This window comes from Thamnophis elegans, chromosome 13, assembly GCF_009769535.1.
Source record: "Thamnophis elegans isolate rThaEle1 chromosome 13, rThaEle1.pri, whole genome shotgun sequence".
In the NCBI taxonomy this organism is placed as follows: domain Eukaryota; kingdom Metazoa; phylum Chordata; class Lepidosauria; order Squamata; family Colubridae; genus Thamnophis; species Thamnophis elegans.
The window spans coordinates 20,480,506-20,494,932 of NC_045553.1; the positions used below are offsets into that span (position 1 = coordinate 20,480,506).

The following is a 14,427-nucleotide window of genomic DNA, read 5'->3' on the forward strand; positions in this document are numbered from 1 at the left end:
AATGGGCTCCTTTCTTGGCAGCTTTTCGCTTTAGCCTAGTCCATCCTGAATTCTCCTGGTAGAACTGGAACTCAGACCCTTCCCGGCATGCTAGAGCTCCAAGGGGTGCAAAATATTCCGCTGCTACTATCCTTGGCTCTTACATCCCAGCAGATGCATCTCTTAGAATCCGTCCCGAGTTAAGAGGAATTCCAGCCGCCCGAAATTAGAATAAGTACCGCTGGATTAATGGGACGCGGTGGCTCAGTGGCTAAGATGCTGAGCTTGTCAATCAGAAAGGTCGGCAGTTCGGCAATTCGAATTCCCAGCGCTGTTTAATGGAGTGAGCTCCCATGACTTGTCCCAGCTTCTGCCAACCTAGCAGTTCGAAAGCACATAAAAAATGCAAGTAGGAAAATAAGAACCACCTTTGGTGGGAAGGGAACAGTGTTCTGTGCGCCTTCGGCATTGAGCCATGCCGGCTACATGACCACTGAGATGTCTTCGGACATGTCTTCTCTCTCTCTCTCCCTCCCTCCCTCCCCCTCCCTCCCTCCAGATGTTTGGGGTCTCTTTGACTCAGGGATTGGAGGAAACATTAGTTAGGTTTCTTCCAAAGTCAGCATGAGGGGGCTCTTAGCTTCGGTTCAATAAGTTGAATAAGCTGGTTGAGGAACTCTGGGACTTGAAGTCCACAAGTCTTAAAGTTACCAAGGTTGGGGATCCCTGACCTAGAACACTAGTGAGGTACTTTAGTCCTAGTTCAGATCATTTAAAATAAAAATAAAGGATAGCTCTCTAGGGTGGACCCTGGGTTGGAAACTAGACCCCAGCCAAGGGAGCAGCCCCCTCCTTGCTATTCTCTGTGCTGTGATCTTCTACTCTGCTTCTTCTCCTTGTTTCCAGATTCAATCACTGTGGATGACTCCTTGCTTGATTGCTCTCTGCTTTCTAACCCTGGCACTGATCTCCTGGATGAGTTCGCTCCTTTAGCTGTTTCATCCCAAACTCACAAAGGTAAAACTCCTTTTTAGGGTTTCATTTGTATGAAGAGACGAGACAGTTTGTTGCATCAACTCAAATCCAGAAAACACACACAGATAACTGATGCAGCTGGATTCATTAACTTCTTTATATACGTAAGAATAGATGATTAAATGTGGTTCGCAGTGGTTAAATGCAGCACTGCAGGCTACTGCTAGATCAGCAGTTCAGCGGTTCAAATCTCACCGGCTCAGGGTTGACTCAGCCTTCCATCCTTCCGAGGTGGGTAAAATGAGGACCCGGATTGTTGGGGGCAATATGCTGACTCTCTGTAAACCGCTTAGAGAGGGCTGAAAGCCCTATGAAGCGGTATATAAGTCTACTGCTATTGCTATTCTTCCAAGTAAACACAAGGCAGGAAAGTTACAGGCAAACACAAGCAGTCAGCTTCATTTCCGCAGACAAGTCCAGTTAGGCTGCTAGTTTTCTTCTCGGAGCAGCGGACTGCTTTAGTTTCTGTTTCAATTTTCTGCACAGACTCAGATCTGTTTAAGCACCCATTGACTGACTTAGTTGCTATGCCTATTCACTGGCTGACCTTGTTCCCATGTCTCTCCCAGTCATGAATATTTTAACAAAACGAAATAAAACCAAAGGAAGGTCTGAATCAGGGGTGGGTTCCTGCCGCTTCTAACCGGTTTGGTAGAAGTTCCACAAATCTACCGTATTGTTTAGAACTGGTTGGAACACTTGGCTCGCTCCCCCCGCCCGACGCAATCTCCTTTCATTCTCCATCTGCCTCATTCACTCGTTCGGGCAGCAGAGAATGAAAGGAGATCGCGTAGCTGAGGGCAAAGGAGCCTGCAGCATCCTTCATTCAAACGTTCAGGCAGTGGGGGGGGGGCTTTCTCGCACGTCTTCTTTCTTTCTCCAAAGGCGTGCGAGAAAGCCCCCCACCCATTGCCCAAACGTGTCCCGGAACTGCACCGCGAGGTAAGGGAAGCAGGCCTTGGGAGAGACCTTCCATCCCCCTCCAGAGAGCCCATGCCAAAAGAGAGGAGGCGGGCTGGTTTGCATGTGGGTGAGCGGGCAGTTTAGTGGCCCGCCTTCTTTGCTAGTACGGGCGGGTGGAGAAAGGAGACATGCAATAGTCGAGGGTGAAGGTGCTCCCCTTGGCCCTTGGTGGCAGGGGTTCCTTTTCACAAGCCTCCTTTCTTTCTCTGCCTGCCTGAATGAGCGAAGGAGGTACTGGCCCCAAACCGCCCACTTGCCTGCATTCAAACCAGCCCACCCCCCTTTTTTTGAAATTTTATTTTATTTTAATTGAACAAAAACACAAAAAAAAGAATCATCCTTCATTACATCTTGTAGAAAGCGTGTCGATTGGTTACAGATAACTTTCATGCATTTCTTCCACAGTCATTACTTATAGTTCATATTAGATTATACACTTTAAATCAAAAATCTTTGTATATATTACTATCAATGTATCACAATTCTCATTTGACTACAATTATTTGAACATGCTTTTACTTCAAATCATTCATACTCAAAAGACACAACCACATAATGGCATTCATTAGCTATTTCAAAAAATTCTCCAATAACATTACACCTTTATAGCATCTTTTAAGTAAAAAGTCAATTAATAAAGTTTCTAAGCCTTTCCCTCCCCTTTCCCCCGCAACTCACTGTTTAGAATTTATATCCAAGTTACTTTTGCCAATACCATAGCATGTATATATTATTAAACAATGTCCATTGAAATTTCCTTGTTGTTATAATTGACTAAAAATCATTTACTATTTATGTCTCATCTCCTCTCGTCAGACCCCCTCTCCCCCCCAAAAAAGAAAAATAAAATCTTACACCTTTATGACAAGATCTAAATAAAAATTTGTTAATAAAATTTTATAGGTCTTTTCCCCAAGTCACAATTTGCAATTTATATCCAAATTGCTTTTACTAGTTTGCCAGTACATGTATATATCACTAAGCTGTATCCATTATCATTTCATTATTGTTATTATAGTTAATTATTTAACAAATAAACATTTAATAATCTAAAACAATCTAAGTTACTAAATTCCTACTTATTGATCACCAAAATCAACTAATTTTTTATTACCAACTTTCATTGTCAACCTGAATCTTTCCAATAACAAAACAGTCTTATCTCTCTTGCCAATGGTGGTGTCAGACTTCTTTTTATCTCCTTTATAAGGTTTTTATAGACTTTTCTCCGCACTTTGTTGCTTGAAAGATCTCTCAGGTAATCTCGTTGCCCTCCAGCTGCTACTAAAATTAGCTTGTCTTTGGTTGTCAATCTTGCTTCTGAAACAATTTCTCTTAAGTCCATCATCATTTTTTTTCCTTCTGTATCTTGGAATCTGGGGTAGAACTCCCAATTCGTCGAATTCCCTTTTCCATATTCCCTTCTTTCCGCTTTCACCCACATTTGTTCCATTAATAAATTCATCTATTGTCTTGTCTTTATCTTCTATATCTTCATTCTCCCCTTTAATTTTTGGGGCTCCAACCCCATCATCTTTTGCTGTGAGGAAGACTAGTCTTTCCAACTTCTTCTCAATTCTCCCATATCCTTCTAATAGATTTTGAATTCCAGCCAAGATATTTTGGAATTTTAAGATTTCCTCATCTGAATATTGACCCATGTTTCCAAAAAAGAAAAAAAAACCTAATAGGCACTGCCACTCTAGCCTTCCAGGCCTCTTTTATTTTTTTATTTTAGGTTGACTTGAACACACGTTCTTTTATGCTCTTCAAAGGGGAAGGGTTCTGTTCCCCCCCCCTTTCTTTTCCCTGCCAAAATAGTTATCAAAGGCACCTGTGAAAACAATTCATGTCTTTGGCTCTTTATCAGTTTCTGTAAACAAGTTGCAAACAGCTACAAAGTTAGTGAAATCAAAGAAGGAAAGAGAAGAGATACGTTGTTTCAAAAACTCCAGTCTCTGACCTCCACGTGGCAGTGTTGCTACTTTTCACTTTATAATATTTATCTCTGGCTTATAGGAAACCAAGTTCTTTAGATTTCTTTTAATAACAAGTAATAGGAAGAATTATTAAAATAAGAAGGAAGGTTTTAGTCAAGAATTAAAGCAACAAAAAGGAAAAGGAAAAAAAAATCAATCCGTTCACTTTAAGGGGAGAAATAAGAAATGTTTCGAGCACCACAATCCACAAAGAATAGTTACAAAGAAAAAAAAAGCTTACCAAAGCAATCCAGTTAGGGTTAATTTCGCCGCTCAATTCTTTTGCTTAAGGATCTAATTTGGCTTTAAAAAAATTTCTTTGGGCAGTCTTTCGCAAAATAGAAAAAATACCTCACCAGATGGACTCACTTTTTCTTTTCATTTCCTTCCTTCCGGAGCCGTCCCGACTTCTTCAGCCTGGGGGCTGCCTGTTTACCTCCGGCTTGAAGGGCTTCCCTTGGGTCGATCAGGGACTTTGCAATGTCCCTGAGACCAGCAAAGCTTCATCTTCCCGATAATCATCTCTATGGGACGGTTTAGGTCTCAATGGACCGTCCAGCGGCAAAAGTGTCAATGGCGGTCTCAGAGTATCGAGACTGCACGTTGTAACATTGCGACATTGGCTCCTCCTTCCCCAGCCCGCCCCCTTTTGTCTCCCGGCTTGGGCTCTCTGGAGAGGGAGGTTCTTTCAAAAGACCGGATTCTTTCCAGTGTGTCGGCGATGGCAAGAAGTGGCTACCAGCGAAGCTCTCAGCGAAGGCAAGAGTCCCACCCTCCGTGCTTGATTCAGCAAACCAGACGGCTGTCAAGAGAGAAGAGGGCAGCGCGTACCCGTGGGCTTGTGCAGCAGCCGAATCCTCACCACCCGTTCTTCGGTTCCTGCACAAGCCCACATGTCATGCGCCACTCTCTTCTCTCTTGACAGCTGCCTGGTTAAAAAGAAGGATGAGGCTCCACTGCTCCGGAGCCCATACGCAGGGGAAGGGGTCCCCCTCACGTTCCTCATCTTCCCAGATGGGCTCTAGAGTCATCGCTAGCTGCGCAGAGCCTCGCCGCAGCTCCACGCTGTAGAAAACATAGGCGCGTGCACACACCTTGTAAATTACAGCCTTGGAGACTTTGTAATGGCTGGAAACAGTTGGGAGACAGGCTTTGGTCCTGTTCCATGCTGTAATTGTGCGGGGCGTGCGCGCACCTATGTTTTCCATGCCGTGGAGCCGCAGCTGAAAGACGAGGAACGGGAGGGTGACCAGTGGGGCCTTGTCCTTCTGAAGAGGACCTGTGCCCGAAGAGAAAAATGCCACTGCCAGGTACTTTTAATCTGATCAAGTGGTCCTTCTCCTCGGTGTGGGAGCCTCCAAGGCAGATGTGGAGGTTTGCAAATTGATCTCTCGGCAGTGCTCTTCCAAGGGCGTCGAGAGCTGGCAGGGAGGCGGAAGGACTTGTGGCCTCTTGAAAGGGGCACCCAGTCAGCTGTTCTTCACAAGGAGCGCCTGTGGTAGGGAACTCCCGCGATATAAAACCCTCACCTGCATTTGAGGAGCAGCATGAGATCGGTTGCACAGAGGATGCTGTCATCTAACCGGACTGAGAATCCAAGCCTTTTCGTCTTTGCACTCTCTCAACCCAGCTCCCTGCGGATTGTCCTCATCCCTAACTCTCAGGTGCAACTGGGCTATTTTCTCTTAGCTCCTTCCACTCCTGCTTCCCTTCCATGTCATTTTCACATCCATCTTCTTCTGTCCTTTCCCTCATTTTACAAATACTCGGTTTGCTTTTAACAGTTTGCAATAATCCTGCCTCCCTATCTCCCCTCCGCCCCCTTCCCCACCTTGCAGCAAAACACATATGGCAAATGTTGTTTTGGTGGTTTCTAACCAGCTTTCTCTGCTCTTTTTCATCCTTTTTAAATTCCCCCCCTCTCCCCACATCATGCTGCAGAAGATACTAACCTGATATCAGGCTTTGATGTCCCTGGGGGCACTGAAAAAGTGACAGAAGATGAGTTTGACCCCATCCCTGTGTTAATATCCAAAAATTCACAAGGTAAGGAAGTAGACCTTAAGGGAGAGGCCTTGTGGTTGTGTGTTTGCATGCCATCTTCCTGCCCACCCAGAATTCTTCTGTTGCGTTTGTTGGTTTCATGTTCTTTCGAGCGTCTGGCAGGACCAGGTTATTTTCAGACCTCAAACCGGTTTATGGGGCAAAAATAGAGGTGACCATTCCCAAGCCTTCTGTTGTGCTTCTTAGACATAGGGAAAAACTCTATGTTGAAACTCTAGTTTAAAGCTTTAAACAAATACCCATCTGTCCGTCTAATGCATCCCTGCTTGCAAGGCGATTAACGTTTCCAGGACCCTACATTTTGGTCCTTCCTTGAAATAACTTGTGGGGTCTTCTTTCATTCTCAAAAGCTGCGTTGCCACCAAGTGGTTGAGAGTCCAAAGGTGTAGCCACCACTAGACCTTTGTGCTAAGTCTCTGCTGATCAGAATCCTGGCTGCTTAGCTTTGGGGGAGGCCCAGGGTGTGAATTCCCTTCCTAGGGCCTTCAAGTAGAACCACCGAACTAGTCTTCACAGAGGGATCCACTGTGTGGGATCTTTTGTCCTAAAAGGCAAGAGTGAGGAGACTGTTTCCCTAGGTGACCTATTGGAGTTCCCACCCTTCTCACTCAAATTCTCAATTTTGGTTCTCTTCTTTCCTCTGAGAGGAATCAGTCCAACTCCTCAAATGACTTGGGGTAGGGCAGTGATGGCAAAACTTTTCAGCACCGAGTGACCAAACCAGAATGCGGGTTCATGCACACGCTAGAGCACCAGAAACCTGAAGATCAGCTGGCTGGTGCATGCATGCCTGTTTTTCTGGCTGTTTTCAGGCTGTTTTTCTGCTGTTTTCGGGCCAAAAACAGTCCGAAAAATGGGCCGAAAAACAGCCTGAAAATAGCCCGAAAAACAGCCTGGTTTTTAGCTGTTTTTCAGGCCATTTTCCGGCACTCTGGCACCTGCGAAGACCAGCGTGTGTGTGCCGAAAACCAGAAGAGCAGCTGGTGATGGTGCACATGCCACAGAGAGGGCTCTGCATGCCACCTCTGGCACGTGTGCCATATGTTCGCCATCACAGGAGTAGGGTAAAGCCAATGTTCATCCTGCCCTGCTTAATGAATGCCAGGGGTGATAATTGAGCCAGAAGAAGAACCAGTTAAATTGCTGAAGAGAGGAAGAAGGTGCAGCTACAGCCTCTGGTTCCTCCTCTTATTTCTGACATTGAGTTCTGTTGCTTCAGGTCGAGGTGACTGACGGCTTGATGCTTGGAAATCCCTCTTTGGTCTCAAGGTCAGAGAACCTCTGCAAAGCATTCTCCCTCCAGGCAGCAATTCTAACGGAGCCAAAGCTTGGGTAGATGCCTCCTAGACCAGGGGTATCAAACTCAATGTCCACGGGGTGCTTAGATCTGGCCTGCAGGGCCGCCCTGGAAATGGCGAAGGAAGGACCGACCCCCGGTGCCTCTGCCAGCGAAAACGGAGCAGCCTTCCTGAGCTCCCTTTCCGGTGGCAGAGGGCTGCAGAAGGCCGTCCGAGCCTAAAACGGAGACCGTGAGCCCATTTTTGCTGACAGAATGCTTGGGTCACCACAGGCGCCCCCGACACGAGTGATGCCACACGCCCTGATGCAGCTCTCAATGAAATCGAGTTTGAGCCCCCTGTCCCGGACTGAGGTCCTTGCAGTTTTATCTGACTCTCTCTCTGTGTGTGTGTGTGTGTGTGTGTGTGTGTGTACATCTTTCTCTTAATTTTTTTTTAAACTAAAAGCTAACTTTTTTTAACACTTGTGTCTTTTGCCGGATACTAAATTGCTGTCTCTCACACTTTCAGGTGGGCATTCTAGAAACAACAGTGGAAGCGCTGAGTCCAGTCTTCCCAACTTAGCCAGGTCTCTCCTGCTAGTGGACCAGCTGATAGACCTGTAGCGGTCGCTGAGTAACAGGCGGCTTCTGTAACGTACCTTAAAACCCTTTTGTTCCTTTTTTTTGTTTCTTCTCTTCTTCTTCTCCTAACAGAGCTAATCTTTAGTTGTTGGATGGTTTTGTTTTTTGTTTGGCTTTTGTTTTGTTTGAAATAACGCCCAATGGAAAAGGACCCTGCTCTGAAATTGTACCCTCAGCTGGGGATGGATCTGTCCTTGTTTTCAGCCCAGTCTTGATGCAGCCTGCAAACATTTCCCATGCAGTTCTCTACTATCTTTAAGGGCGTGCTACCCTGTATTAATCACCTGGCTACAATTTATCCGTTAGTGCCACCAAAACTATAATTGTAAAAAAAAAAAAAAGCAAACAAACATGTAATCTGTGTATGATCCTTGCTAAAAATACATGTGACTAACCTGCCTAAATGATGCTAACTGAGATTGTCTGTCAACCTTTGCTTTTCCTCCTTGATTTTAAAAAACAAACAAGACCTGGGAGAGGCTAACGGGCAGGGAAGGAGCCTTGTCCTTCTCCAGTTCAGGGGAATGTGTTGTTAGGATTGGGGCCTGGACAGAGTGCCTTCCCAAGGCAAAATTGAATTCAAGGCCTGATGCTTAGATATAAAGACATTTCAAGCCCTGAAGGAAGACAGTTTGCTCCATATACTCCTGTTTTTTGCAACCTGCTTAGGAATGGACTTGTGCTTAAAATAAACCAACCAAACAATAAAGATACTAAAGCTACGGAAATTATTCTACGCAAAATGGTTAATGTGAACCATACTCTTGTGTCAAACAGCATGGCTAAGACCTTTTCTGTTGGATGAACTACCCTTAAGGGGGGGGGAAGCTATGGTGACGAGGGTTGTGAGTCTGTTTGAGGGATTGTATAAATTGTATGCACATGTCAGGTTTTTCTGGAAGATAAGACTATGTTTTGTTCTGTTTTCCTTTCTCGGTTTTTGCAATCCCTCTCTGTAGTTGCATAGCGTATTAACACAGTACATATGAAGCCATCTTCCCCCTTCCTGATAGACAGACGGTACTTTTTTCAGTTAGAGCCTGCTGTCTTTCTAGAACTAGCATGAACTCCATGCGATCAGTTTGCTGTAAGTGCTTTCCGGCTTCGGTGGATCTGAACAGTTTTATTCTTTTGTTTTCATGTCAATATGCTCGGTTTCATCAAACTGCTGGCTAAAGTAAACTTGTTTTCCATTGGCTTCTGGTCTCCAAGTCCAACATTAATGGTCCCCCTTCCAAGATGTTCTTCCAAGAAGGAGAACGGCTCTTAACTCCGTAGTGGAAATAATCATTAGCTTCACGCTAACTTTGTGTACGTGCAAATGTATTGTAGTGGTTCAAACAGTGCAGTTTCCCCCACAGTGTGAGTGTGCGAATGGCTCAATTTCTAGGTGTATCAGCCTCTCCTACAGGTTGGAAAGACCTTCTGATGTAATAATCTTGAGTATTTTTTCTCCAGCTTTCCCAAGTACAAATCTCTGCCTTCCAGAAGTTAGCTCAACAAATTCTGTAAATAGAATTTCACTGTCATGTCAATCCTCTCTTGAGTCTTTCTGAGTCTTTCTTGCTGACGCCCTTCATTATAAAACAGTTACTTGCTTCTGTGTGATGTGTGTGTGTGTGTGTGTGTGTGTCCATAGGTTGTTTTTGCTGCACTTTCCTGATTTTCCCCAACAGAAACTTATATGAAAACGATCTTAGCAAAATTGTCAATAGTTCTTTCCATTTTGGGGCAGGCTCTTTGATTCTTTGTCTTGACTCTTGATTCCTGAAGAGTTGGGTCACACGGACAAAGCTTTAGATAGAACGTTATTGTATAGTCAGATGATACTGAAAATATATGGAAAAAAGAATGGATTTTTTTAAACAAATTAACCACCTGCTGTATATTAGAAACCAAAAAAAAACACCCCACCCCTCCTGTGAATTAAAGTACTTTTAAAAAAGAACATTTTAACATTTTAAGTTTAATGAACTTGCCGAAAAGTTTTGGAAGTCGTTGCGCGAGGATAGTGATGTGAACTAACCAATGTGAATGGGGGAGGGTCTTTCCTTACCCACACAATTAGCCAATTAGCCAATTAGCTGGGTAAATGGGAAATGATATCGTGAATTAAAGCTTACAGGCACCATGGAAATACTTCAGTAATAAACCATGATAAGATTGACTTGGGAATGATAGATTATTGGCTCATTGCTAGAATCTGAAAAAGGCCGGTTTCCTTTTTCGAAGGGGAATCCAACTCGGAGGGGCTGAGCCCCTTGGTGGTGGTCTCGCTCTGTCTTAATGTTTCTATTGATGGATCTAGATCTAAGGCACCAATGCCTTATGGCTGTCTTTGTCCAAAATGGGCTGACAATTTTGGCCACGTTTTAACATCCTCTCTTACTATGCCTTCTGAAAGTAGCATTTATGGAATCTCCCTCTCCTGCCCAAAAGAAATTCGCTCATAGCCTCTGAGCAGAAAAACAAAAGGAATAAATGTTATTTAAGAACATCTAAATGGTTATTAAAAGCTGAACTTTTAACTTACATCTTCCCTGTAGGTGTCCAGGGGCTGTCCATGGGTCATAGATGTGCAATCGCAGCCTCACCTAAAACAGGGGCCTCCAAATTTAGCAGCTTTAAGACTTGTGGACTTCAACTCCCAGACTTCCAGTCCCTGGAATTCCTTCGCATTGCATCCTGGGAAATATAGTCTTATAATGTTTGGCCTTGTTATTGATGTTCCCCATTCCTAGGGGAGTGGGTCAAGCAATGGCCATTCTGATCTTTACCGTTGCATGAGTTAAGGATGGGTTTCATTTTTCTGCCCCTCCTGAAAAACTGAGATTCATGACCCAGATTTCTCCTGACCCCCAATTCCAGGGGGGAGATGTTATTCACCGCAAGGCTTCCTGTACGAGAATGCTCTCATCCGCTTTTGTATACAGTAGACCAGTGTTTTTCAACCACTGTGCCGTGGCACACTAGTGTGCCGTGACATAGTGTAAGGTGTGCCGTGGGAAAAACACTTTATATATAGTCAATATAGGCACAAAGTTAAATTTTTTTAACATTTTCTAATGGTGGTGTGCCTCGTGATTTTTTTCATGAAAAAAGTGTGCCTTTGCACAAAAAAGGTTGAAAAACACTGCAGTAGACCACTGATCCATGGCGATAAACGGAGGCTGCATGAATACAGCAACCTGTTCAGGTGGAGCCACATGGCCTTCTCTATATCACCCAGCAATTGAAGATGTGCCCAACAGGAGTAGATTCCAAGGCCAGTACATTCATGTTTTGTAAAGACCTCAGGAATGGAGATGAGGTATATCAGAGGTCTTCAAACTGGACAATTTTAAGACTTGTGGACCTCAACTCCCAGAATTCTCCAGCCAGCATAATTTACTCTCTTGTAATCCCTTCCTCTGCAATCTCTCCGCTTAGATCAGAGGTCTTCAAACTGGGCAACTTGAACACTTGTGAACTTCAACTCCCCAGAATCCTCCAGCCAGCATAACTTACTCTTTTGTAATCTCTTCCTCTACAATCTCTCCACTTAGATCAGAGGTCTCCAAACTTGGCCACCAGCCAACTGGCTGGAGAATTCTGGGAGTTGAAGTCCACAAGTCTTAAAGTGGCCACGTCTGGGCACCCTTGAGATAGACAATCACTCTGCACTGTGCTGGACATTGCCCAAGTGTCTCACAAGAAACGGTTCCCTGTTCTGCTGTCTGGATCGGGCCTGGTTCCCTTATCCACAGAGCACCAGGGATGAGCCAAGAGGGCTAAGCATGTTCTACTACCTCAGCCTACAACCCTCAGCGTCCAGGCTGTCCTGCATACTTAATCCCATTCTAATTAGAGATGAAAAATGGCAGGGCTGGGATTAAGTTGTGACTAAGGAGGATGGAGGAAAAATGAAATTAACACCTTTCTAACCGAGACGTTTGTGTGTTGGTAAGCAGAGGAGCACACACCTGCATATGTGTGTGGTTATATTTTTTTACACCTTTTTCAAAGCCAAGGATCTAGAGACGATGTGCTATATTAATCAAGGAGTCTTTGGTGTCGTCTAAGCTTGGCTGTTTTTCCTGCAGATGTTTCATTCCTCCGCTAGGCAACATCATCAGTTTACTAGTTGGGTCATGAAACATCTGCAGGCAAACCCCCAAAGCTCAGAGACCACCAAGGACTCCATAGTTCAACCTTAAGCTACCAATATTCTCTTCTACTGTTGCTATACGAATCCTGGCTTGGTCCTACAGCATTCCAATTTCTAAGACAACTTTCACACTACCTATTCTATTCGGAGTACCGATGGCATATGTCACACTGAAAGATGAGCTGGTGCATTATATTTATTTGTTTCTGGAGGGCCAAACTCTTTTGAGTTGAAAGACTTTGCAGCTTTACCTGCAGATGCCAAAGAGCTTTGAATGCCAGCTCCCTAGGAGGGTAGAGGCCCTGCCCTGCCCTGAGCATCACTTTGCCATGAAGGATGGATATGGAGGCCTTCTGAGTCCTCTGGGCATTGCTGGAAGTTGGGACATACCGTACTTTGTAAGAATATAAGGCACACCTTTTTCCCTCAAAAAAGAGGTTGAAAATCTGGGCGTGTCATATACCTGCCCCCCTTTGCAAAAATGACAGTGGAAAGCCTTTAGGAGGCTTCCAGAGTGCTCCTGGGGGCTGGGGAGGGCAGAAATGAGTGAAAACAGGCCATTTCTGCCCCCCCCCCCCAGTCCCAGGAGCACTCTACAAGCCTCCCAAAGCCTATTCATGCCCTGGTTTTTGTTTTTGTTTTGCAAAAAATGAGCTTGTTTTTGTAAAAAAACTGCCCATTTTTTGCTAATTTTTGCTCCCCCCCTCCCCCAGCCTCCAGGAGCACTTTACAGGCCTCACAAAAAATCAGGCATGCAGAGGGTTTGGGAGGCCTGCGGAGTGCAAACACCTTTTAAATTTACCTCTTCAAAATCTTGGTGCGTCTTATACTCCGAAAAATATGGTAGTTGCAGAAGGGTGGCTGAGAATTCAGGGGTAGCTTAGTCCTCCTCAGCTCAGACTATTTTGATCACAGTCAGAACCGAGTTTAGAAGTTGTCTCAGGTACTTGCACACACTACCCACACACCCCAGACAAGAAAAGTATATTCTCAGAAAACATACTTTTCAACTTCCAAGTGCAAGACGTCTTCTTATTTGTATCGCTGTCATTAAGACATTCCTGATGTACTAGCTAAGAATCTGCTGGAAACATTTGCCAGAATATCTCAATTTGATTTTCACCCTATCCGGTATTTAAACGTGATTGAGTGCTTTCAATCAGAGAGTTGAGTTTCATTATTTTTTTGTCTACCTTTGAAAGAACTCCAGAAAAGCTGAGCTTCTGGAAGCTGAGAGCAGGATGACCTGGGAAACATCAGGCCACGAAATCCACTGTCCGGAACTCCAGATGCAAATTTGGATGAAGAGAAGAGTGGCCCAGATCTTCTGCCAAAGGGGTGGGTGGGTGGCAGGGAAATGTTTTGGAAACAGACATAAGAAGTCCCATCTCGTAAAAGAATTCCCAGAGAAGAATCGCAGGCAAGAAGACTTGGTCAAGGCAACGGAACATAGCAAGGTTCTGGACTGTGCAAGAGATGATTTTGGAAGCGATTGGCACTACGGATAAAAGTTTATTGGCCAGCTTGAATTCGTTGCCAGATTGTCTTCAGATAATACTAGAAAAGAGCCCCAGAAGACAGTCACTCTGGCAAATTCTACCAATGTCTCATTTCAACTGTGACGAAACAGATGCTCCAAGTTGTTTTCCATGATGCTCAGACTAAATAAATAAATAAAACAAAATCCAACTTTTAAACAATTGTGTGGCTTAAAGAAAACAGGGAGAGGGGAAACATCGGCTTCTACCATGCTTTTGTTGTACAGCAGAAGTATCCAACTTTGGCAACCTCAAGACTTGGGGACTTCAACTCCCAGAATTCTCTAGCTGGCTGGGGAACTCTGGGAGTTGAAGTCCACAAGTCTAAAGTTGCCAAGATTGGAGATCCCTGTTGCAGAGCAAGGTAGTCTATGACTTCCCCTTCCACCAGCTATGGCTGCCAAAAATCAATGGCAGAGTTGACTGTTGTGTTGAGTGAAGCCCCCCCCCCCGCCCCAATAAAATTAACCTGATTGAAACAACAAAGTCCTTTAAGCTCTCCAACAATTGGGAGGAAAACCCCAAATTCTGACATGCTTATTGATTGATATGGCACCAATCCCCTCACATGATTAGCCCCTCACTTCCCCCTGATTATAACTATGGCCTTGAGCACAAAAATATTGGCCCTTCCTGCTGTAGAGATATTGGGGGGCATGTTTGCACACACCACCAAGAACTCTTGTGGTTAGCACAAGAGCTTGGTTGCAGGAGTGTTTGTGTGTTAAACTGGTGCAAAAAATCCTATATTTAAGCTTATTCTAGGACCTTAGTTCTAGCTTGCAGAATTCCCAACAGCAC

General features: G+C 44.6%; 1 protein-coding gene across 11 annotated transcripts in view; it reads left to right on the plus strand.

Moving 5' to 3' along the window:
• AAK1 (AP2 associated kinase 1) overlaps positions 1-14,427 on the plus strand; it is a 90,964-nt gene that overhangs the window by 67,623 nt on the left and 8,914 nt on the right. For 4 of the 11 annotated variants that reach the window (XM_032229974.1, XM_032229975.1, XM_032229978.1 and 1 more), the window contains 2 exons: positions 886-996; positions 5,898-6,002. The exons of 2 other annotated variants lie outside the window; for them this stretch is intronic. In XM_032229974.1, the coding sequence (XP_032085865.1) occupies positions 886-996; positions 5,898-6,002 (216 nt within the window). Of the gene's footprint in view, positions 1-885; positions 997-5,897; positions 6,003-7,828; positions 9,890-14,427 lie in introns of those variants that run through there. 5 more of the 11 variants (XM_032229979.1, XM_032229980.1, XM_032229985.1 and 2 more) reach the window with 4 other exon arrangements.